Source organism: Amblyomma mixtum, chromosome 8 (assembly GCF_055824585.1).
Source record: "Amblyomma mixtum isolate Tamu chromosome 8, ASM5582458v1, whole genome shotgun sequence".
Lineage (NCBI taxonomy): Eukaryota > Metazoa > Arthropoda > Arachnida > Ixodida > Ixodidae > Amblyomma > Amblyomma mixtum.
In genome coordinates, this window is record NC_143019.1 from 34,808,600 (window position 1) to 34,835,009 (window position 26,410).

At 44.4% G+C, this 26,410-nt stretch overlaps 1 protein-coding gene and 1 pseudogene across 2 annotated transcripts in view; one reads left to right on the plus strand and one right to left on the minus strand.

Annotated features, from left to right (window-relative positions):
- Window positions 1–19,823, plus strand: part of LOC149332034 (sulfotransferase 2A1-like) — a 47,933-nt gene extending 28,110 nt beyond the window's left edge. Inside the window, exons 1-2 of one of the 2 annotated variants that reach the window (XM_089557001.1) lie at window positions 16,070–16,121; window positions 18,719–19,823. In XM_089557001.1, coding sequence (XP_089413127.1) covers window positions 18,739–19,686 — 948 coding nt within the window. In that variant the 5' untranslated portion in view covers window positions 16,070–16,121; window positions 18,719–18,738 and the 3' untranslated portion in view covers window positions 19,687–19,823. Of the gene's footprint in view, window positions 1–16,069; window positions 16,122–18,718 lie in introns of those variants that run through there. The other variant, XM_089557000.1, reaches the window with a different exon arrangement.
- Window positions 2,523–3,554, minus strand: LOC149332036 (sulfotransferase 1C2-like; annotated as a pseudogene).
- Window positions 19,824–26,410: the final 6,587 nt, after the last annotated feature.

Sequence of the window (26,410 nt, forward strand, 5' to 3'; positions counted from 1 at the left end):
ACTTGGGGGCGGACATTGCTGGTGTGTATTAATCTCCATGTTTTGAACGCATACTCTTTACCTACTTAAGCAACACCTGCGCCGTTAGTCTCCGTGAAGATAAGTTGAAGTATAGTATGATACGAAAGAAGTGCGAAGTTTGAAAGAATGTAAATCACAGATATTTTCAAATTTGAAATACTGTAGTGGTACCTTTTAAGAGAAATTAGGTACAATTAGTAAACAAACCATTTAAATTAATTAATGTCATTAATGCAAAGTGAAAATTGAAAAGATACATAATGCGTTATGCTTCAACTATCATTATACTGTTACTAGTCCTTCTCTCACCTTCGAGATTTCATTTCCTATTATATTCCTGAAACAACATTAGACTCAGTAAGCTTACAGAAAGGGGTCATATTCGGTGCCCTCAAAGATCGTACCAGTTCTTTGTTTTTCACCGTAATTGAAATCGGTGAGTCTGATTTAATGGTCCCAGCTAAAGCTAGCTGGTGCGAGTTTAGAAGCGGATTCATCAAGGCTTTTAAAGCACTCAGTGGCCAGCAAGCGACGTTACTATAGGGTGTGCCGATAACACCCACAGTATAGTGCAGATAACTCCCATTTTTGGCGCTCATATAACGAGACTAAGTAAGGCCCTCCACGTGTGTCCAATCGGCTTACGGCCACCTGATCTAGCCGCTACTGCAGATTCTGAATGCTGTACCCCTAAATCGCACCCATGACGTTACGGTAATACCACCTACACGGCATTCACTAACCGATACCTTAAATACAACACTTCCACATAAAAAGAACGCCTGACCACGCTTCAGAAATTCTGAACTAAGGTCCTCATTTGAGGTATTCACAAACGCATAATGCGAGCCATTCTAGGTGACGCCTGGAGTACGTTTTGGTACTCAACCCGCGAAATAATTTTTTGAGGCTTGTCCACATTAGTTGGTCGACGCTAGTGGTTAGTTGAGCATTAATGACTTTGAAAGAGAGAGATAGGTGTTAACTGCAGGCGAACGTTTGTTGCATCTCTGCTGTTTTGGGAAATTCAGGCGATTAGCGACAACCACGCGCTCATTACTTTTTGTTAAATTAAAAAAAATATAAGTTTATAAAACGGCAATACCTAGAATCGAGCGATAGCTGAACCAGGAGATATTAACGCAATATCGTGACGCAAGAGACGTTTGTCCCTTTGATGCCTTGTATTCTTACAAGCATCCCTTCTGTGTATTTTATTTTTCTCAGACTAATATATTGTTTTACGCGTACACTTGATTTCCCAGAGATACCTATTTCCATAGTCTGTTTTCCATTGCACACTTCTGTGCATATTTCTTATTGTGCATCGTGTATCTGCATTGCGTACAGTATATTGTATATCTTCATGCGACGCTTTTTGCTTTCATTTTGTACAGTCTCTTAACAGGGTGGGTATGCCTTCGTAAGGTGCTGATACACCTTATGCCTGCTCTCCCTCGGTTTTGTTACGCAAACCAAAATAAAGATGCTAAAAAAAACTTAACGCCATGGATGCGGCACTTCGATTGTACATATTTATTTGATGGGTGGCTTTAATAACTGGTGTTTTGTCTCTGCAGTATGCGCGCACAGCCGATCAGGTGTCATCGAGCAGGACTTTTGTGGGTGCCGTCTCAAGGGCGTGCTCCGTATGAAGTCATCCAAAGCTACAACGAATATGAATTGGAAGCGCTTGTTGACGTCGCCGCTTAAGTCACCAGTAAGGACGATTATCGCAGTACGATTCAAATCGAAGAGGGACCTTAGTAATGCCAGGTGATATTATCGAGAGCCGTTCCTGGATGTTGTGCAACGTCATACGACCACATGAAACATGGTCTGCGTGCAAGAGGAACCCACAACATTTCTCCAGACCACTCGTCCTCTCCGACAAAAACGCAGTTTTGCCGCCCGGTAGGCGTTAATGCAGGAGGAGGCCGGGAGCCCTTTAGGCGAGGAATTTCACAAAAAAAAACAAAAAATTACGGAGGTAATTTAAGACTACTTGCGTGCTTCGAATGGGAAAGCATTGTTTTGAATTCTTGTTTCTTTTTTACTTTTCTTTTTTTTAACTTCCGTTGTGACACCCGTACTCATTAGCATACAGTCGTAGGGCAATGCCTGTACTATGTTCACCTTTTCTGTTTTAGAAGCAACGCTGTTTTGTGTCCTGTGGAATGCGTGTTCGCCTCGCATTCTGAGACTTCAAGGTTGACTTCCTCGCATCTTGAGAAGAAATTTTATTTTTCTTTTATACAGAGGTATCGACATCTGGGATTTTTCGTGACCACTTTTCCGGTCAACGAGGACAATAGAGGGTTTCTTTGCAGATGAGCCATATAATCCTTTCACATTTTGACAAATAAGCCGAACAAGATCTGCGGAGACCAGGCAATTTATATGCATAGCAAAGCACTTGTGTTCCTTTCCATAAATTGCCCCTTTTATTTAGTCTGGAGTGAAAGTCTGGAGAGTGAATCACCATCCGGACCTCAACACAGTGTGCCAAAGAAGTACTCTTCTCAAAAAATATGGTGTTTATTAATTTTCTAAGCTCAGTAAAATTCTTAAATCATGGAATCTCAATATCACTCCACAGCTTCATAACGTCGGACCCTTCGGTCTTGCATTCAATCCACTTTTTAGTTTTTGCGATCATCTCCGGAGTGAAGTGAGCCTTCCAGTCACCCACAGTACCCTTGCGGACAAAACATTCACATTCGTGCATTTCCTCTTTTCGGGACAGCGTATCACGGTACACTTCGACAGACTTCAACGCCTTATCCGGCGGCAGACTCAGTAGCTCCGTCTCCCACCTACTGTTCATATCACTGAACAGTTCATTCATATTCTCCAATCTAGTGGCGTTTAAAACTTTTTCAAACAGCACTCGGTCCCGTCGAAGCTCGCTTGCGTAATCCTCTCCGAGAAATTCTGCAATCTTCAAAGCCGAAAAGTTCGGATCTTTCTTCATTTGCTCGTAGGTGAAGAACAGCATATTTGACCTATCGCGGTACTCGTACCAGGATAGTAGATGGTCGAAGTAGTCCCCATAAGGCAGCATCCCTGTGACGAATAGTTCATGGAACCTCGCGAATGATACATCCTTTACAGACTTTGGAGTGAAGCCTTTTATCTGGTAGTAAAAAGAAACACACACATCGTAAGGGTTCCTCGCGACGTAGATGTACTTGGCATGTTCTGCGTAAGGTGCCTTGTTAGCAGGTAGATGAGTCTTGATGGGGCCCGGCCGAGGCATCCTCTCTGCAGCTTCGACACCCATGAACTCAAGAAAGGGAGAAGCCAGCAGAAAATCTTGCAGAGTTTTTGGTGGGTTGCCTCTGGACAAAATACTGAGGATGAGGTACTGCATTCAGGTTGTTCCGCATTTGGGATACGTTGCAACGAACACATCGTCGTGACGTGGTTTGTAGGCGAACACTGGACGCACTATGTCCTCGTGGAAGATCCTCCGCATGCGTAGGCCATCAATGCATATGTGGTTCTCATGGTCCATCGCTGCTATAAAGTGGCCCTCCCTGCAGCATTAATAAAGAATGGTGACGATACAATGATGTTCATTTCGAGGACTTGTTCAATTTCGAAATAATATTTGTTCGTTCCATAAGAACCGAACTAATGTAAATATATATATTTCTGACTCAAATAAATGTTCAATTGCGTCAGGGTCATACTTGTAATAAAAAGAAAAAAGCTTGCACGTGGATCAATCCTTCGGCTGCTTGACCTAGGGCATTCTATGTTACCATTTATTCCTTCGAAGGATAGGATCACTTTGCGATTGTATTAACTGAGCTTCCAAGAATGTTCTCGTATTTTTCGGGGCTATCCTTCCTGTTTACCACCGCCTTCAGTTCAGCATTTTTCTCCAAGGCTCCTTGATATCATAGATAACTTAGCCCGGTATTTACGCATTCATGTATCATGTCCGCGGCCGTATGTATGTAGGCGTATGAATACTTGTGGGCTCCTCCGTCAATTAGGAGACAGGTTACTTGTATTGTTAGGCAGTTGAGGCGAACCTCGTTGGAAGCCTATGCACTTTATCCCAGCTACCTCTCTTTTGAAAGTTTGCTTATTTCCCACAGCGCATGACAATACGAAATTACCGCTGCTCGGAGGCTATAAAACTAAGTTTCCCTACTGATGTAAACTGGAACACTCTATTCGGCCAGCAGCAAAATGAAACACTGATGTTTTATTAAAAGGCAATTAAAAGTATTGGCACTGAACACTGCTCAAAACAGAAAATAAACTCATGTTTTCAAGACTACAAACACTAAAGAAAATGAACTACGTTGAATGCTGCAGGGAAAGTTTTAGTTGCCTTTGAATGACATGAAGTACAGGTGAAAACTGAACCGTATAATCAAGAATACTGTTTGAAGCAGTTTCTTTATATTCCAGTGTTTCTCCACCGTAATTACTGCCTTTCACGCCAAGAAGGAGTTCATACCAGGCGAAGGTTACGTAGATGCGTAGCGACCGCCGAAAGCGTGCAATTCTTAAATGCAATGCATTTTTATCAATTTGGTTAATTAAGGAAGCAGTGTTATAAGTTACTAGGTTTCTTATGTATCTTAGATACCCTGAACTACAAAAAATTTTTTAGAATCTTAATACTAAATATTTTTTGCAACTATTAAAAGCGCTTCTTCGTGAGAAGCTTATAAGGAAGTCAAATACGATGAGTGCTGGTATTCCCAAAAAACATACTCCAAATATTATGTGAGTGAACGAATGCGTGATAAAGATTAACAAGGAGATGTACTCGAAAAAAATTTTGGCTTTTGAAATGACGTGTAAGTCATATCAGGTTTTTTGAGTGACTCAGCGGACGTGTCAAGCTTGTGCTGGTTATCAATCACAAGACCTCACACTTTTGGGCTAGTGGTTAGGCCTGAGTTTGAAAATTGTAGCCCGAATGGTGCGAAAGAATTCATTTTTCTGATTAGAACAGATAAAATGTTTTACTCGAATTGGGGCTTTGTCGCCAGGCATCATTTTTCTATGTTTCATACTTTTGTGTTTACTAATTACGGCCGTAGCAACGTCGTCTCCTAATACTAGCAGCGTATCCCCGGCGTGTATCAGGATTTGATCATAGTTTAATGCCTACTGCAAATCATTGATATCAAACAGAAAAAGGGGATGACCCCAAGACGGAGCCATTAGGAACTTTGACAGCAAAATCCTTACCACTGGACTGAAATTTCCAAATAGAAGAACTTGACACAGTGCTTAGAATAATTTTCAGTAATTTCTAGGAGAATGCTATTTACGCCATCACGGGTTACTTCAAGAATGCTGTCGCTTAACCAATCAAATGCTTGAGTGAAGTGAAGAGAAATTACTGCTGGTGAGAACTAAAACCTATGCATTTTTTAAATACGTTCTCAAAGGAGAAAACACAATAGCTCTTATAGATTATCTTTTTCTGGAGAAAAATTGGACGGAGAAAAACAAACTCTGCTTTACCAAATAGTTCTTAAGTCTTGCCGGAAACTAATACGGTGACTACGCATTCATGTTACCTATTGGAACGTGACTTTTATTCGACCTCAGCTATGGTAAGCGCAATGACTACCACTCTGTCTTACATGTCATCCCGAAATAATTTATTATGGCGTCCATCTAAATATTGCAGTTACGAAGTCTACGATAGCGTTTGAACCAAGCACACAGTCCGTACTGTGTCAACTGTGGCTCACATGAGACTGTACTTCATATTCTCCTCGAATGTCTAGCGTACGCCAAACATCGTGCGCACTATGAACAATGCAAGCAGTCCGTCACCCCAGTGCCACCCACAGTGGTCCCTATATTAGGTCCTTTAGGCTGCTACAGACAGCCGCGACGTGCAGTGATATTCGTATTTGCCTATTTAGACGCTATAGGTTTTTTCTGACAAACTCTAAATTGCTCGAACACTTTACCATGTGCAGAACTTGACTTCGGTCTCGTCCAAAGAAGCCGTCATGCAGTGAACTGTTGCATTACAACCCTCTTCAATGCCCACACTATTTTCTAGCACCCTTATTCCATCTTTACTCCCCCGTTGCCTCCCCTACGCAGAGTAGCATGTCAACGAATATTCACGCCGGCTAAAATCTCTGTTCTTCATTAAAGAGCTCTCTCTCTCTCTCAATGAATGAGTTTAAATCATAGGTTACGGAGCAGGGTAATCTAGGCGTAGCATGAATGAGGCTCAAAGATTCGGCTCCTGCAAAAAACTTGGGCCCCCTTGGCCTTGCTTTCAAACCGACCATCCCAAACTCAGTAGTAAAACACCTACGTTCGCGCAGTAGTAGAGCGCTTTTCCCCTACGGGTCGTAGTTGACAGCTATGTAGATGAACGCAAATAACACTGATATTCACAGTAACAATGGCCATTAAAATAAGGACGGATTCAACATCATCGCTTCGTTCATCTCATCGTGCGCACACTAGCAAGCGTTAGTCTTTCCTGAGCCCATGCCCAACCTCTGAAAAACGCTTGAACAAATTTTTCTTAAAAAAAGGCGGTTTTTAAGGAAATAACTGTATGTGTTTGTTATTAACGGGTAATTCTTCCAGTCCTGATTACATTTTAGTTTCTTCACGACGCAATCATTATTTCATTCACCAGCATTACGGTCGTTTATAATTATCAGCGGTCTAGAAGCGGCTGACTCCGAGTTTCTTTTACAACATTTGAAAAGGAGACAAATTCTAAAACAAAGCAGAAACAATTTCCTACAGCGAAGCGTGTGCAACGTAATTGTTGTCATTGTGAACAACCGACTAGAGAATATCTTCGCCTCAATATTGTTCCATTGGATGAGGATTTTGCTGATGCATATTATGGTCTCTTTACACATATGGACTTGTTTCTGTCTCAGTGCTGGCACTTTGTTCTTGGGTTAACCAATGTTGACATAAAATAGAGCACGTGAAGATTGTTTCCACTCGCAAAGTTCCTATCTCTGCCCGTAAATGTCGGTCAGAAATAAAGATAACGGACTGAGCGCTTTTTGGGTGGACTGCAGTGCCGTCATTAGGAGGTTCGCGCTTATGATGTCTATCTTAATATTGAGTGCCCTCTTCCCACTTGCCGAAAGATAAAGTTCACACAGAATTGCCCCTCATGACATTCTCAGTGGCTGTTACCTGATTTGTCAGCGTCGTAACGGTGGTTCCCGCAAAGCCTTCAAAGGGCACTACATTGTAGGCTGCGCAAGCGAATCAGATAAGCGGGCACGTTTCCGTGGTTTCCCGGGGCAACCAAGACAGGAGCACCTATGTCGTCATTACAACGAAGTGAAATAATTAACCTTCATTCTTGTTTAGCAGCTCACACACCTTGGTCACATTAATTTCTCACGGATGACTTGCGAGGACTCATTACGGTAGTGTACGCCAACACAAAACTGCGACAATAACAGATAACGTCACTACAAACAGCAGAACACCACCCGGAAAGAGCTATTTAAAGAAACATACCCAAGTGTGTTTCACTTGTTTCTAATAAGTACTGCCTTTGATAAAAGCCTACGGCCTACTAAGTCTGCTCCTTAATCATTCCATGTTCATTGTTTCCCGTTGACACGGTTCCAAGCCACACTGACGTGACAGCAGCATTCGTCTGTCTCGCCAATATCTTAGGCAATATCTGTGAGGACGAAATGCTCGGAAGAAAACTGCGAAAGCCGCAAATGTAGTGAAGGCGTTCATTTAATCGTAGCTATTAACATATATGCAAAGCAAACCGCCCAGGGACACTCCCCCCCACCCTGATCCCCCCCATCTGCAACACTCGGCGAAGACCAACTTTGGTGCCCTAACTTCCTATGACTTGCCTTAGCCTGGTTATGGCACTCGTCCGCTGACCCGAAAGACGCGGGTTCGATCCCGGCCGCGGCGGTCGAATTTGGATGGAGGCGAATTTATAGAGGCCCCTGTACTGTGTGATGTCAGTGCACGTTGAAGAACTCCATGTGGTCGAAATTTCCGGAGTCCTTCACTACGGAGCCCCTCATAGCCTGAGTCACTTTGGAACGTTAAGTCGCATAAACCGTAAATCATTTCATCGCAGCTGTGTGTTTTCAAGAACAAATTATCAATCAATGCCAGAAAATTCGGTACTTACTCAGGTTATAGACCAACTGCCTTCGCAAAATCGTAAGACGCGTACTCTTCGAGCGGATACGGCGCTTCAGACGCAAGGTGTAACAGTTAAATCCACTAGCCCTGTCTAAATATGGCGGCACTCAGGCTTCTATGCACCACAACTGGTCACGTAGACCAGACTACAACAACGGAGCTCATTTACGACGAGGCGCTGAAAGAACATATCAGGAAATAGCCGTCTCGATAAGACACACAAAAGAAAAGAATCTTTCATGGTCCTAGAGCGCCTGCCAGGACAATCTTCGTGACACAACGTCGACCTCCAAGAATACAAGTAAAACGTCGTACGAAAGAAAGTGCGCCGAGGACGAGATAACTGTAAGCCAGGTTTCGCAAGGAGAACTTCATGACCGCAGTGCTTGGTTCGCACTGTGGCGTCTCGTGTATTTGTTCACATCAGTACTACGGAAGGTACTAAGGCCTAAAGCCAACTGATAAAGGCATGAGGGGAAGCGGCTCCCCAACCATTTATCGCTCATTTAATGAAGTAATTGCTTCGCAGAACTCCTCCTTGTTGTGATTTGGCCACTATAAAAACATATTAGGCATTCACCAGTATGCCTGCTTTGCCGAATTGCGCCAGGGGCTATAATCTCTTACTGATGTGTCCATGAAAGCGGTATCGAATCGAAGCCACGGTGGCCGCATTTCACTCGTGACGGAGTACAAAAACTCTCGCTTGCTGTGCGATGCCGGTGCACGTCAAAGTGATGTTAGTTGACGTCAAAAAACTTGACTTGATCTAACTTTCCCAGGAACCGCCAGTTAGGCGCAGCTCAAGGGCAGCTTTGAGACTATGAACGCCGCATCTGACTTGCACTATCCTTCCTTTCGTTGCACCACTCTGTCCCGCCTTCGGGGAGCAGTTCAGGTATCCAAATTGAATGAGACAAATGCTGGACCTTTCCTCCGCACTTGGGTGACCCACCATACTTCAAAGCTGTGGAATGTCTTGGAGGTGCCATCAAATTCTGGTCATGGCGTCCGTATTTCCAAGGATGCCAAACACACACAAAAAAATATTCGTGTTGAGCTTAACGTACGCATTCATGCATCTGGGGTGTACAGTATGCCTTCGGTTTCAAGTGGAATGCAAATGGTTTCGCCAGATGCTTTCGATGGTAGATTTCCTTCGAGCTTAATGAGAATAAAACATCTCTTTTAACAGCCGACTAATAAGATTACGTGCCGCTGAATTTTCATTTAATTAACAATAGATCTTCAGCAGCTAATCTACTGGCAGCTTTCGTTCCGCCTAAAGCGAAATTCTACCACCGCGCCCTGTATCGGACCCGCATCTTTCGGGTCAGCAGCCGAGCGCCATAACCACTGAGCCACCGCAGCGGCTTATTTGTGGAGCTAAAGGTATACCACATGAAAGGACAGACCGTCAAGCAGAAAAAGGGTGGACCCCTGTTTAACTAAAAGGAAATATGAGACCCATGAACGAGGCGATATGCAAAGTGTTTGCATCTTTTTTAACCCTCTTCTTACTCAGGCATATGTTTATAGCAGAAATCTGGAGCAATTTATAGCATGCTATATGTTATGCATTTCAATACCAGAGTTTCATTTCCGGACTCCGCTATAAATATTCAAGTGCACAGAAAATTATCGTGGTCGTACAGCATGCGCGGCGCCGCGGTGGTTTATTGTTCACAGAACTCGGCTGTTGATCCGAAAGACGCGGGTTCGGTCCCGGCTGTCGCAGTTGAATTTCGGTGGAGGCGAAATTCTAGAGGTCCGTGTACTGTTCAATGTCAGTGCGCGTAAGGAACCGCAGGTGGTCGATATTTCCGGAGCCCTCCACTACGGCCTCCCTCAAAGCCTTAGTCGCTTTGGGACGTTAAACCCTAATAAACCAAACTAAACGTATAGCAAGCGGCCACACGAAGAATGAAAAGGGAATTGCACAGCAGTGTTGACTGGGTAACCCTATCGCAGCTAGCCGAATAGATAGAAGCTGAAAGAAAAGCAGGGGAAGAAAAAGTTCGACTGAAAAAACGCAAATTGCAGCTCCTTGTTTCCGTGGATACGATGGCAATGGCTGTATGAGATCCAAGTGCACTTTACTCCGGAAGAAAGTTTTCGAGCTCGGCGCTGAGTCGTAGGTCTTTGTTGTAGTACCGGCTCCGCATGGTAACACCGTGGATTGAAAACACTAAGCGACACGATGCAGCGTTCAATGAGTCTTACATACAGATTTTAATTTAATATGGTTAAAAGTTACCGAAATAAAAATTATTACGGATATTAACTTGAAATATTTCAAACTAAGGCGTGAATCATTCTGGTATTATTATGAAAAAATACGCTGTGGCTTAGCTTGGGTAAGCCCGGTAATTGCGAAAGCAATATCCGTACTTACGCCATGGTTCAGCTGGTAGTGTAGCTGGTGGTGGTGCTTGTGGTTAAACTTGTGGCGATGCATCTGTTATACAATCCAATCCAATGCAATCCAATCCAATTCAATGTAATCTAATTTATTCTAATCTAATCTATTCTAATCCAATCCAATCCAATCCAGTCCAGTACAATCCAGTCCAGTCAGGCCGCCATTCATGTGCACCGCCGTCGCACACGGACGGCGCGAGATCGCGAAGCAATGTTAAGCCGCTGGTGGTTGGCACAGCTACGGCTTTCTAGCGACGTGAGTCGAGCCTAATCTCTTCAGCGTAACGCCACAATTGCGCTCCTAGCGGAGAGCGCAGGAGTTAGGCGACGGTGGTGGCACCGCCGCGGCTTGCGACGGCGCGAGTCGGTCGCTCTTCTCTTCGGTGTGACGTCCCAAAGCACCTGTTGCGCTCCTAGCGGAGAGCGCAGGAGTTAGGCGCCGGTGGTGTCACCGCCGCGGCTTGAGACGGCGCGAGTCGGTCGCCCTTCACTTAGGCGTGATGTCACACATGACGTCACACAGAGGTCAACTAAAGGTCAATGGTGGCACCGCCGCGCCACGGCAAAGGCTGAAAGTGCAAGTAGTAAAGCTTTCGCTTTAAAATCAAGGCGCTAACAAACGACACAGTGGACACAGCCCTTTCGTCGTTTGTTAGCACCTTGATTTTTGATAATGAACGTATACCAACTAGCTCAATTTTCTGCCCTGTTGCAACTCATTTTGGTACGCGTTAGGGAGCAAAAAGGTAATGGCATAAATTCACCATCATTCTGCTGACTCGTCCATAAGAGGCTGAGCGCGGCTATCAGTCGAACTTGGCTAATCCGAAAGGCCAGGTAGTGATGGCAATCGCTGCGAAAACATGAGCTTGATTTTGAACCTTACGTTAGGCACTTTTGAGCCGGGACTGCGCAGGAACAGTTCCATGCCCGCAATTCGTGGCAAGAGTTTTGCAACCAAGCTGCAGAGCCCGCTCAAACGCCCTTTTAACCTGATAGCGATGAGGATCTTGTGTCGCAGAAAACCCGGTGTCGTCGACTGCGTCTTTCAACAAGCGCAAAAAATCCACGAAAAATCCCCAATAAAGCAACCTAGGAGGCAGGTGGTCCACCCAGGCCAAGATTTCTTCTGGTGTCGTCACAACCTGCCCACTGGATTGTGATCAAACTGCGCACTATGGTATGCACCAGTTAAATTAATGACTTGTCTTGAAGGGTTGCTGGGGAAGAGCAATATGGGCTGTACAAGTCCCACGATGGCAGCACCTGCTAGAAAAGGGCAGTGACGCATAGATGAACAGCACCAACAGGAGTGGTATGAGGACGGCCAGGGAACTATGAATGCTCAAACGAAAATGACCGATTCTGTGTATATGGGCAATAGCTCATTAATGCTATCGCCTCAAAGCCTTAAGGCGAAGCTCAGATGTCTCCTACAACTTTTTAACAAGCGAGAGGCATGGACTGCCCGCTGCTGCTGTCCCGGAAGAAGGGTAGATGGTTGCATGCGAGGTAAAATTCCTGCCGCTGGTGTGAGCACCGTCTCCTAGGTTATTCTGATTAGTGGGAACCAACCCCTAGCCATCATCGGGGGTTATGCGTTAGAGCCCCAAAAAGCTGAAAAATTGTTTTTCAAAAAGCGGAGAGGATCCAGAGAGACTGTCAACCATAGCCGCGCGCCTAATCGTGTTCACCGTGAGTTCCGCCTCTTCTTTTTTAGCAACACTATGCAACTCCTTTCAGTTTACTTTAGTGTTAACCAACTAGGCGAAACACAAACTATACTATACTAAACTGTTTTTACCCGCTTTACACGGCGTAGGTACTTCTGAAAACAAAACACACATTAGTAAACAGCATAGAATGCCCATAAAAGCAGTTACAATGCTTACTTACGAAAACCTCGTTCAAGATGAACGTCGGTTTTGGCGCATTAACTTGGTTCAAACAACCGTTCTCAGGACGCCGCCTGCAAATGCAACCTAGGCCTAGGGTGGCGCTTCGAAAGTTCGCTCTTCCTGTCTTCTGCTTTTTCCTGTGTATGTTTGTTCGTGTGCGCAACGCCATCCCAAGAAAACGGCATATGCGTTGCGTGCCCGCCTGGAGCGCAAAGGGCATAGGCTCGAACCCCACTGTCGGCGAATCTCTTCTTCATTTGAAACTTCTGGGAACATTTCTTTCTCCTTTCTGAGGCCTTGTCAATTCTAGATTAGGGCGCGACTTTTCGATCGAACCAGCTGTATACGCTATCGCGTAAGAAATTTCTTTCACAGACATTACCTGCTCTCGGGCGGCGCTGCACGGACATGCGAGCTACAAATCCCCGAGCCCCGTCAAGAGCTCGGCTTCCACGCCTTCGATTGTTGACACCGGCTGCCTGGGACCGGCTGTGAATTTACCCCCGTTGTTCCTGTGGGATCCCAACACACCCTACTTAAATTCTTCATACGAGCCGCTTGTATGGAGTTGAGGGAATACAGAGCCCGTAATATATAGAAAATTATATGCAATTCCATTACTGGTGTGGGGACTTCATAAGCATTCCACGAAATTTCCTTACGATTTCTATACAGTGTACATGACGTCATATAGAGTCCGTGAGATTTTATACGTGCTTCCATATAGCCCATACCGGCACCGTGTGGTCCAACTAACTGCATAACAGTTCTTGTGGAGACATATGGAATTGTGAAATTCGTCATAGGCGAACTTTCAGTAGAGCACAACCGTCACCTTCCTCTTCTTGGCCTCCTATGTGTGAAACGAGGAACTTGTCCACGGCCATAGTCCGCACGGGAACATCCTATAGGTTACAATGGGCCAGACGGGTTGGATACTGGTGTACTCAATGGCACACGGTTCCTTCGTGTAAAGAAGGACGCCGTAAAATCCTGTGCCAAACTGCGTCGGCATCGTAGGCCACCGTATCACATTGAACTAACGGGGCATGCAGGGAGTGTACCGTGCGTACAGCTCTTATGCCAACTTTCGTGCTCAATGCACGGAATTATTCTGTGCTTACTGCGGCGTCCATGGTCACCAGAGCGACGGAAGTGTGTGCTCCTGACAGCCTTGCGAAGACGACCTGCCTCATACTGGCCTGCGTGCCCAGTGCGTTGCTCTTTCTTGGACACGGCCATTGACACATTCCCCCCGCTGCCTCTGTCTGCAGCAGCAGCTTCCGCCCCCTTTTCTGAACTTGACAAGCAGGACGGTAATCGTCACGAGACACCGAATACAATAGGGGAGGGTCCTTCAAGTGCTCTCCTTCGAGGAGGGTCCTTCAACATGCCACTAGAGCAATGCACAAAAGTGCGGGGCCGCCTCTCGCTTAGACAGTTAACTCAGTGAGGCAGTTTACATACAGGCTGATCACAAATATTCCGGTTTTTCTAATCTCACGGGCTTCTAAACACCAAAAAAAAGAGAACAAGAAAACAAGTGGGAGCTTTTCAACCATAGACATGAACATCGATCACGCCGTTCCTGTGCTAAAATCCGCCTTCCTCGATATCTCAACGCCAAAAGAGGTAGACGCCCAAATAGAATTGAAAATACACAATTCCGCAGCCGCGCGGATAGTTTGGCTCATAGAGCAACGTACACGATACACGGAGGCGGCGGAATCAAATCCTATTGGCGACATGTTGGTCTTGTTATTTTTTATTCAATTATCCTGCAAGTAAATGTTGAACGAGCTAATCGCCTTCCATTGATCAGCAACTGAAACCAAAGCAACAGCATCGTCTTATGCTTTCCTTAGTTTCGGTGGCAGTAGGCTTTCCTCATATCCAGTGCTACAAGGCAGACAGGCATTTAAAAACCTGCTTGTTTCGGAAGACAGACTAAAAGTAGGCCTTCTTGTCATGGTGAAATTCCTTGTTATCTACCGCCAAGACGAGTATTAAGCTACTATCGGGAATACTAAAACTAATTCTGGTCTTTCGCTGTGCGAAGTGTTAGCTCGTTGTTTGAGTGTCTGAATCGGGAAGTTAAAGCTGCCAAACTAAGAAAGAAAAGTTTAAACACATAGACATGCTTGTTAAAGCTTTGTTTTAAAATACAAGCGGGGAATGGTTTCCGGTGTGAAGCCCAAAAGCTCCAGCTTTAAAACTTGTTGTGAACATGCGTTAAGTACGCTTTGTTTTAATCCTCATAAATATTCCGGATAGATATCCGCTGGAAAACCAACGGCAAATTAATGCACGTGGCACTAACGACGATGCTAAATGCATGTGACTTTTCCTCGGAGGGGAGGGTCATCTGATGGAGACGCTTAAAACACGACATAGCCTTGCAGCAGGGGAGGAACACCTCAGCAGGGTAGCGGACGCGTGCACCAACCTAGGCATTCAAAGTTTAGGACTGTTTATTTCTTTGACAAAATAATTATAAAATACCTGCATGTTAGGAAGATTAAGTACAGCTTATAAAGTGCTTAAGTTTTATATAAAATTCATTATGGTGCACATACTTGCAACACTAAATCTGTTTGACTTTGCTTTCTCGCGATGTGCATATGTGGCCGAGTACTTCTAAGAAAAAACCTGTACACCATTACTGCAAGAAAGCCAGTTAATGACGATTTCGCTAAGGCATAAAAATTGTTAATATTAATAAGACGTGACGACTAACTTCATTATTTAAGCGATTTTTTTTGTTAATTTAGTGTCCCATCTGAGTGACTGCTATTTTTTAATTCTGTTAGTTTGCATATTCTGTCTGACAATGCATATTAAGATCTTGGCTATAGGTTTTGCACGTAGAAAAAAAAAATAATTTCGGTTGATTTCATTAAGGAATATCTAAGCGTTTGCAAAACCTCATGACTCCACTTCCATTTGCCTTTTCTTCTATTCACCGCTTTGTCTCTTGGACCTGTTTCGGATTAAACTGACTCTTGCAATCGCCCACTTTGGCGCTTCGCACTAAGCTAAACCTAGACGCCTTCCTGGTATTGCTGGAGTGGAAGGAGATTCCTTTTTTAACATTCCACTCTTGTACACAGCGACCCTCTAGAGCACCTAAATAAGTCTGCTCACTTCTATACGCTTGCAATTATGCATAAAAGATTCGATAAAATACCTGAGTAAAGGCATATAAGTGGAGTATCTTTCATTATTTTCCGCGCCACTTTTGCGTCTCAGTTCGCACTAAATAGCCCAGAACAAGCAGCCGTTATAAATATAAGTTGTGTCCTTGAACTGCAATGCGCACTTTTATAAAGGTGTCCACGTGCTGTGAAAGGGATCCTCTTGACATGCACACGGTTTGAAAAAAAAAAAAACGAACCGCAAGCGCACATTGCTTTTAATATGCTGGAATGCTTTTGGAGAGAAAGCGTATGTGGCAGGTGGCCGATTGCACTCGTGACTCATATATAGCCACGACATCATACGCAGTGCTTAGGAGCGACTGTGGTGGAGAGCTTATGCTGTGGTGTTTCTGTCTCACGAGTTCAGACACTTCCAATCCCTGCTTGGAGTGCCAGAAGAAGTACGCGGTAAAAAAGAGACGTAAGCTATCGCTCTTTCTTACTCGACAGGTGTGGATTAAGACATTTTGTACCTCTATTTATAAAGGTTTTAGTGAAAGAAGATTCTCTCTGAAGTGTCGGCCGCTAAGAAGGTTTTAGAGTCTGGGAGTCGAAGGCCAGCATACGTATTGCCCAGCACTAAAACATTCTTCTATGTAATTGCCTAAACGATGAGAAGAATTGTAAGGCCCATCTGTGCGCTGTGGATGCGGATTAGTTAATTTTATTTGCATTTCGTTCAGATAGCGTTTACTAGACCGCCTTTAAAAAACTTAGTTGTCCAATTCGTGCTACGTCCGATTTCCTCCCTGATGTAACGCACCCGTGCTTGTCAATGTTTTCATCTCATGCATACACACGAAGCAACACAAAAAAAGGTTGTCAATAACGAAATTTATATCCACTCCTTAAAACCCATTGCTGGGCGAGTTGGTATTTCATTCTTTCATTCACAGCCCTCTTGTTCGTGTTCGTCGTCGCTCTCTGAGTGAAAGTATACGCACTGGTTAGGTTACGTCACTTGTAAGCGCCTAGCGACGATAGCGTGCACACCACCTGTGCTTAGAATCAGCGCTTGTTATCGGCGTCCCGGCGCAAGCGTTTGTTTTAGCATGGCAGCGTTAAGGGCTATGTTCTGCAGATAAGCCGGCGTTGTCGTCGGTGTCGTTGGTCATGCCAGAAAAATCCACGAAAATTTTCAGAGAAGCAATCTAGGGGAAGTAAAGGAGACCAGTAAACTGAGATTCCAGAAGTATAAAGCACTGCACACGGGGGAACCCGTGTTTAGTCCGTAATTCCAGCGGAGGTTCAGGAACAATTGGCTGCTAAAAGTTACAAGCAGGTATCGACTGTTTGGTGTTCAATAGCACACCTGCTGCCCAAAGACACAAGGAGATTGTGGTGAGGTGAAATTCACCGAACAATAATCCTCAGCTGAGTATTTTCGCCTTTGGTGCCTTCTATAAAAGATGTAAACATTGCTGAGAAAGTCGAAGTTCAATAATCGAAGGTTTGTTTTCGCTGGTCAATTCAATATTGTGACGTCGAGTTAAGAAGCCGAGATGACTGGGGCATTCGTAATCAATAAATAGAAGCGGATGATGGTAAGATTTAAACTAAGAAATGCGCAAAAAAGAATTCTTTATCGCCCTCGTACTTTACTAGTGAAGGCAAGATCTGGGATATCTGTTCTTCATTTTCGAGATCTTTTAGACTATCAAAATTTGTTTGTCAGTGAGCGAAGTCTTTCTGTTACTGGATAACGAGAATACATCAATATAACCCAAACTCAATCGGTTCTCACAGTCCTTTTGAGCGTCCCATACATAAAGAAAAATATATTATAAATAGTTGGGAACCTTTAACCCCTCAGTGCGCTGTTAGTAATTGAGCCGTCTGGCTGACATACCAGGATGACACCATTTCTGCAAAGCGTTTATGATTAACTTCACTTTAGCTTTGAAGTACGCAAATCACAATAGGATAGTAATACAGCTCTTTTTTGGAAATTTCTGGAAATTTTTGGAAATTATTTTAAGTCTTCCCTGAAACGCCTCGTATGTTACGAGGCATGAAATTTACCTGGTTTGTTAACACGGCTGATCATCTGTTGCTATCAAGGCTATAAAACCAAACTGAAGCTTAGCGTAGAGCTGTTCCAGGCACTGTTTTCGGTGCAGTTATATGTTTAACCGGTGCTAACCACACTTGCCTTTTCTTTAAAGCCTCGCACTTATAACACAGCCTCATAGTTTGTACGCGCGGTCTCCTTGATTACAGTAACAGTCTAAAACGAGAAGGATCTTCAAAGCTTCCGTCACACGTTTATTTTACTAATACGAGAGCACCATATGGGTATGAGCGCGTCATGAAAAGTGTACGCAAATTTTGTTCGTGCGTTCATGACGTTCTATAAGGATATGTGAAAAAAAGCTTGATTGCATCTCGCTAAATTCCAAATTTTCTTGATGTGGAGTAATTAGTTAATTAAGTAAACGCCAAAAGGGCACTTAGACATCGTGACAGCCATGGACGTAGTTATAGTACTTGGACGTCCGAATAGCCATGGCGTCGATATAGTATGTAGATGTATTGCTATCACAGTGCTCCAATGCGGGTCACCGCAGTGATCTGAAAACAAAAATTAAAAGAAAACATAGGAATAAAAATAGCATACTTCAGAGAGAAAAAGAGGACGGGGAAAAGCTGTCGCATTTCCGCTCTTAAGCAGACCTCAGTGCAATCCTGCAATTTTCCTGTATGAGCCTAACTTTTCATTCTTCACAAAATTTGGCTTTTTTGACTAGTTACGCCCACTGGAAAGCACCTTTTTTTTTACTCAATTATTCCCCGATAAACTTCGTTGTTTCGGGTTTAGTTGTCTTTTGTTTCGTTATTTCGGGTTATTAAGAATAATGAACCCCATGGGCAGTGTCCGGGGAATAAAAAGTTGTTCGTTGGTACGAGAACTTCGTAAAATCCGGTTTCGTGAGAGCGAGTTTTAACTGCACTCACTCCTCAAATGTCATCGAGCCTCAGTTTTGCTTATACTTAAATAACCGCCCTTAACATTTACAGGAGGAGGCCTAAGTTCGACAATGGACCCCAGCGAGTACACGGAGATCTGTGGAGTAACCATGATGAACATTTTCTCCGAAGAGAACGTGCGTTCAGCAATGCAGTATGAACCGCGTGTGAATGACGTCATTATTGCTACATATCCGAAATGTGGAACTACGTGGACTCAGTTCATCGTCTCAAACATCCTCACCAGAGTGAACACGCCCCATGAGCCCGGCGAATACATGCTGTTCTCGCCCCTAATCGAACTCACTGGAGCCGAAGTTGCCAATCGACTTGAGAGGAAAGGTCCCGTGATCACCCACCTGCCATTCAGCAACATGGTTTTCTCTAAGCAAGCAAAGTACATTTACGTTGCGAGAAACCCATACGACTGCTGCATTTCCTGCTATTACTTCTTTTTGGGTCTCACTCCCAAAAACTTGAATGACGTGTCCTTTGGGACATTTCTCGACATGTTCCTTGCTGGAAAGACTCTATGCGGCGGCTTCTTTGAACATCTCTTGCCTTGGTACAACATGAGGGACGAGCCGAATGTGTTTTTTCTCACATACGAACAGCTCAAAAGAGACACTGGTTTATGGATTCTGAAGATAGCGGATTTTCTGGGTGAAGAGCATGGCAAGGCACTAAGGGAAGACCGGGACTTTTATGAAAGAGTTGTGCAATCGTCAAGCCTGCAAACTATGAAAGTCATTTTCAGCTACACTCCTAACGAACGAATACTAAGCCTGGGAGAACTTTCGCGAAAGAGGTCGTTAAAGTGTCTTGAATTCTGCCAAACATTCAGCGTCGGAGCGCCTGAAATGCACCAAGGCGCAGCTTTTGTACGGAGCGGAAAAGTGGGGGACTGGAAAAGTCACTTCACACCGGAACAGATAGAAAAGACAAAGGCCTGGATCGAAGAAAAGACGAAAGGATGTGACGTCATGACGCTGTGGAAAGACGTGGATATCCCGCATTGACATCAGCCCAATAGTAACTTTTTACTGCGCTCAAAAGTCAAGCGGCAGACCTAAGTATGTATTGCTGTACAAAATATCATGAGAAATGCTATCATAAACAGAGCATATAGTCGAATGGGAAACAGGTTTCACAAAAATAAAATGTTTGTTGAGAAAGTACGTGTGTTAACATTTGGCGTGTTAACACACGCTTATTTGGCGTGTGTTAACATCAGAATCGTTCGCTGTTTTTCTTGCGCTGACAGTGTGCAGGTTTTTTCTTACTCGTCTCCTGCAGTGTATAACGGCAGATAGCACCTTAAATGAAAAAAAATAAAATAAAATTATAACTGTGAACGAGTGAGCCTCACTATATTAAAAGTATAAATTCCTGTAAATGTGTTATTACTTTTTGCCAGTTAAAATGTTGAAATCTTATATTTGCAGGACCGAGTCGTTTTTAAGTGATGTCCAAGGCTCACATTCCTATATTTACTGCAGCAATCCGTTGCACTACGGAAGTGTATCATCCTTACTCGAATGCTATATGATGTCTTTGCAAGGTGTGCATCTTCTGACTCTGTCCATTAGCATATCTAATGGACGTCTCCATGGGTTTTTATAGAACGAATGAGTACTGAACGCATGTTCAAAATTATTTCTTCATCTGCAGCTTGCATCCTGCACGCAGGTAACCTGATGCAGCCCAGAACAATAACGGATGTTTTCAGAAACGCAACGATATTTTTCTTCTTTTCCTTCTTGAATGGCAGCTTTAAGAGAATTGTGCGGACGCCTTGCCATTTCCTAAATACTTGACGCTCTATGGGATCATTTGATGTGACTCAGAATGGCAAGCAGCAGCTGTGGCAGCCATTGAGCATGACCGCAATGACACAAGCAACAATTGTCAGCGATTGGATTACCGTCAGTAAAAAAAGAAGAAGAAAAGAAAGCGTTAGGGGCAATTTAAAAGGAGAAAACAGCTGGTGAGGATCAGGTTATTAGCAGATATGAAAGCAGTGTAGAGAGATTGTGTTAGAAAAACTGAACACAGTTTATATGCAATGCCGTATTGCCTCGCGCCTAAGCTAATCTTAGAAGAACGCTGACATCATCTTCGTCCATAAGAAAGCGGTTGCGGATGTCAAAAACTTGAAAAAAAAAAATTAGAGGTCGATCAGCTTAATGCCTGTCCCTTACAAAGTGTTTACTTAGGGAATCGCTAAAGGAATGAGGACAACCTTAGACTTAAATTAATCAAATGACCAGGCATGTTTTCGTGAAGGCACTCTGCAAAAGGCCGCATTAGCACTATCAGTCAGCTGATTGAGAATTGCGCACAATCTAACCAGCCCCTGTGTACGTACTGCCTTCATAAACTAGGAGAACGCAGTTTCCAATAAGGAAGGGTATCAGGCAGTGAGACTCGATCTCCTCGATGCTATTCGCCCCCTGTTTACAAGAGGTAACCAGAGACCTGGATTGGGGACAGTTTGCGATAAGATTAAATGAAAAGCGCATTAATGTTGGTTGTTCATTATAAACATGAAGACTGTATTTTTGCTGCAAGAGATGAATGCGTTGTAAGCTTGAGGGCGTATAGGTTGCCCTCACTAGTTCGCAGTACTTGAGATAAGAATAAAAAGGTAAGTATGTAAGCAATTTAGGTGGCTTTGATAGTTGCAGTTTAGTTTTATTACTCCTATGAAACCGGCGACTAGAGCAAACTTTGACGTCCGATACTTTGTAATGATCGTGCCAAGACATGTTAGGTCTGAAGAGATTGCGTTTCCACGGCCGCAGGCTAGTCTGAAAATGCCTAATATGTTCTGCATCCTGGACATCTGCAAAGTCGTTGCCAAACGTATGGGGATACACATGAATCCCCTGCCCCATTGTAACGGCCGCGCGTAATTATCACGCGATGCTATGCGCGCGCCGTTCGGGAGGTTTTGCGAGGGAGGGCACTCTCGCCACCCCCGCTTCCTTTCGCTCCCCGCCGCGGAGACTTTCCCTCTTTCCCCTCTTACAACGGAGAGACCTCCTCTCCACAGCCCGGCAGGAGACGCGTGTCTTCCGAGGCTGGCTCGTCTTCTGGCGGGAGCCGTGCACACGCACGGATCAGAGATCTGCCACGGAGACCGCTGCCCTTATCGCCCGGCCACCGTGTGTGACTTGACCGCCGCGGGCCGTGAGCGAGGAACCACGCGAGGTGAGCGGAACCCTCTTCCCCCACATTTTTGCGTGCGTTCTTTCCTTTGTGTTTTTCACCCCCGTACGCGAGCGGAACACCCTCGCTCGTTACGGCGGTTGTATTGTTGCTGCTGCATTGTATTGCTCGGGAGCAATAAACGCTCATCCGAGTAGCATACTCGTGTTTGTCCCCTCTGGCCCGAACCCGCCGTGGTTGCGACTTACCACACCGCGGGTTGGGGGTCACAGCTCTGACTGCTAGGGCTGGCACGCTGGTGCTAGAGAGCGACAACTGCTTCTAGCCCTTTGAGCGTTATCACAAGAATAACCCCCATAAACGCAACCAGGCTGTACGGTTTGCTTCTCTGTATGGTATCTCTGTATGGTAAGGAGAGCCCCTGTCCTTAGGGAAGTCGCCAAGGTTTCCGTAAGGAAGACATAAGAGCTCTGCTTAACGATTGAGAAGCAAGTCAAGCTGCCTGCTTACTTTTGGCAAAGACTGCGCATGAGCTGTTTAGAAATGGCAAAATTTATGGTTGAGGCTGGAGTTGCCTAGGTTGCCTTGCAATTGAAAAACGATAACTCTTAATGGTATGAGGAGTTTATTTGTGATGTTTGCAGGTAACAATTTGGTCCCACTTGTTACATGTATTCGATGGGACGTAAATATGCGGTTTACATTTACTTTTTTGTGAGGAAGAACGTGTAAAACTGTACGAGACATCTCTTCAGGCGAGGTTTCGCCCCTCACAGTCGAGCCCACTTATGTTGAACCTGGCGGCCGCGTGATAAAATTACCTGTAGCCGGAGTACGTATACTAAGCGGACTTCCCATATTACATCCGAAAACACGCTGTATGACAAAATTGGCTTTCATTTCTTTCAAATGTACGTAATGCTATTACTCCCTTATTACAAATCTACTCCACCTTGGGGGATTCCCCTAAACATTTGGTCAAATGCTATTCAGCGTCTCCATTCCAGATGGTACAGGGGCGCTTTCCCTTAGAAAATTTTTTTTAGACAGTCTACTGTCTATATACTTCTGTCCATAAAATAGCCTATAGGCAATACGAATGCTATAGACAGACTATAGACCATCTATAGATTGATTCCCACGCATATTTAGTAGATAAAACAGGCTATAGACTACGAATACACAAAAAGAAATATCTATAGGAAGGCAGCAGAGTCTTTAAGAAGACTATAGACTGTCTATAGACCCCCTTTTGTAAGTGTTCGAAGCATTTACAACGCAGTAATGTGCTCCAAGCCGTGGCCACTCCTGCTAAAATCCCATCTAGAGACGCGAATAATTGATCGCGGTTAAAGCGGCCCCGGGAGCTGAAGGTAGGTAGGCTTCCTTTTCATGGTCTTCATCAGATTCATGGTGACCGGCAAATGTTCGTACTTTCGGTGCAGGGGCTTCAGCAGCTCGTAGTGGTGCGATGTAGGCGTCATCATCAGCACCAACAGTCATTCTGGGAAATTTCACGTCCGGCCAGCTGTGTGTCTGCGAAGCGCAGGTGTGCTCAGAACGTGCGGAGGCACTATTATCACCTGCATTCCGCGGTACAACATTTCATGGCGTTATTTGACGCGCAAAGAAAAGAACGTAACACGCGCTTCTAAAAAGTTATCGAGGTTTAAAGGAGTGGTCGCGCTGCAGTATAACCCTGAATAGAAGCATCATTTGGTATTTATATCCATCTGGTTTTACAATAGTATACCCTTCTAATAGGTATACACCTACGTTTGTCGTGTTTCGCTAATAAGCTCCGGCGTTATCACTTAATGTTTAAATGATTAATTTACTTCTCAATATCCGGGGCTTCTCTGCAGCCCGATCCTGCTTACACTATCACCAACAAAACAACTTAATCACCGTTTCTTGCCGCCAAATTCAGGTTCCGGAAGTTGTGCAGCTAGTGACTGCTTTTCTAAAAAAAAAGGCAGTAAAATACGCCTAACAGATCACTGCAAAATAAAATATCGCTTACCATGAATATCAGCTCGTAGAAAAAGCAGTGAAACGATTACGCAGTTCTAAAACTGTTGTACTTTATCCTATGCGACTCGTTACGTACAGCTGCGTACAAAAGTAACCTAAGCATGCAGTTTTACTGCAACCCTTTTTACGAGTTGCCGAAATGGAATTACAGAGCTACAAAACGTCGAAGCTTTTTGGTGCTCACCCGTGGGGTGTCTGGTGACAACACAGTGTTTATAAATAGCTGCTAGGAAGGTATCTGTTCATAAAACCGGCGTCGTCGCTTGGGCGGACGCGGTTTTGAGATGTGCGTCTCTTTTAATTTTCCCTCTCATGTCTTTCAACTCTATACTCCGTTTCATACATAGCTGTCAACGCAGCCAAGGCTACGGCGCCTGTTCGCGCTCCTCGTATGCATCGTAATGTGGTGCGTCAAAAGTGAAAAGAGTAAAGAACTCAAAATTAAAGTTATTATTGGTTAATATTGCAGTATAATGATAATGGTGTTTTATTTTGCAGAAAGATTGCTTTTTCTTTAATGTTCTTCAAAACAGAGTGCCTTAGTTTTCTGGTTTTTTTTCGGCTCCTCCTGTATCAGGTTTTCGCAGCTAGGCCGGCCGGCGATGTCGTCTGCTTTCGTCTTTCGGTTTCCGAGAATGCGAAAATGGCACCGCTATCTCCTACTCGCTTGTTTTCTTCGCCCACTGCGGCTTTAAAAACATCTCCTGCTCGCATATTCTCCAAGCTGAAGCCTCCGAAAATTTCGAAAGACTGCAAGCAGGTGATCGTCAACGTTTACTGTAGCGTAAGGAAGCGCTTCCCGGAGAAGACTGCGCGTGATGTTCTCGAAACTGTGGGCGAGGTGACCGGGGTGAGCCCTCGGACAGTTGCGAGGTTCAAGAAAGAAGGTCTCTCTGCTGGAATAAGATCACCTTGTGTGCCGCATGCTAAAAAGTCGCTCATTGCCCGAGAAGAGCACTTCGCAATCAAGTCCGTCGCCAATACAATACAGTGCCTTTTCCCTTCGAAGCAAGTAAAGAGCGCTGTGTTTTTCAAGGTAGGCATTAGAGTTTGACAGTTTCGGCTTTCAACCTAATGATTATTTTAATAAAAATAAAAAAAAGTGAAAAAAAAAACAGCAAAAGCCGGGAGTCCAACCTTGGCATCTTGTAAAATGAACACACAGGCGCGCGCTTCGTACCACTCAGCCACGACGCAAGGCGGACGGATACATTTTGCTTGTTTTTTGCAGAGGACTACTTGCGTACCTTTGGCAGCGTTGACAGCTATGTATGAAACGGAGTATACACTGTCTGCATGTGGCAGTGATTGTGGCTCAGCCCGAGCGAGTTGGCAGGCCCGTGCAATTTCCTTTCCACTCTTCCGTCAGTCACAACAACAACAACAGCAGCGTAGCGTCCAGCATTTATTTGCGTTCACGTACACACATCTGCTGCTTGCGTCACAAAGGCAAATAACAATACGTGTTTCTCCTGCATTTTCAAAAACTATCATTCTGAATTCTCTTTAATGAAAGATAGAGAAAGATGTAACGATTGTTGGAAATTTCGGTCCTTAAAGAAAATAGTCCAGCCCACTTCGCCTTCGAACAAACGACTGCGGCAATACATAGCTCGCCCCGTTGATTCCAATAGACGGCGAGTCTGTTTATTAAATATTCCCACTGGACCTCAAATCTTAAAACTATGCAGAGTGTACTCTGGGCTTTGAAATAAGCACATTATGCAATTTACATGCAACAGAAAAATTATGGCAGCTCAATATGGCGCCAGAGCTGGATGATGTCGGATCCCTCGGTCTTTCGTTTAATCCACTCTTTAGTCTTCGTTATCATCTCGGGAGTGAAGTGAGCCTTCCAGTCACCCACGGTACACTTGCGGATGAAGCTTTCACACTCGTGCATTTCCTCCCTCTGGAACCACGAATCACGGTACACTTCGACAGACTTCAAGGCTTTCTCGGGCGGCAGACTAAGCAGCTCCGGAATCAGCATATTCTTTATGTTACTGAAGAAGAATCCGTTCTTAGTGTCAAAACTTGTGGAGTCTAAAACTCTGCCAAGGAGCTCTGGGTCCCTTCGAAGCTCGCTTGCGTACTGCTCTACGAGGAACTCGGCAATCTTCAGAACCCACGATCCCGTATCTCTCTTCATTTCTTCGTAAGTGAAGAACAGTGCATTTGACCTGTCGCGTACTCGTACCAGGAGAGCACGTGGTCAAAGTAGTCTCCATATGACAGCTTCCCAGCGATGAATCGTTTGTGGAATCGTTCCTGAATGAATCGTTCGTGTCCTATCTTCTTTAGCCCTAGAGCACTTTACAATGAGCATATTTTACCGTGTTTTTTTTTTAAGATTTCACCCGCATAAGCTCATGGGTTATCAGATAGCGCACACTGCAAAACCGCGTAATAACGTTTACAGCAACTCTCCTGCAAGTGAAGGTTTCTGAGCAGCCATTCAAGACAGTTTATTTAGTCGAAATATTCTTCTTTTTACTAGCCGGAAAAACTCGAAAGAACTGTGCGCTTCGTGATACA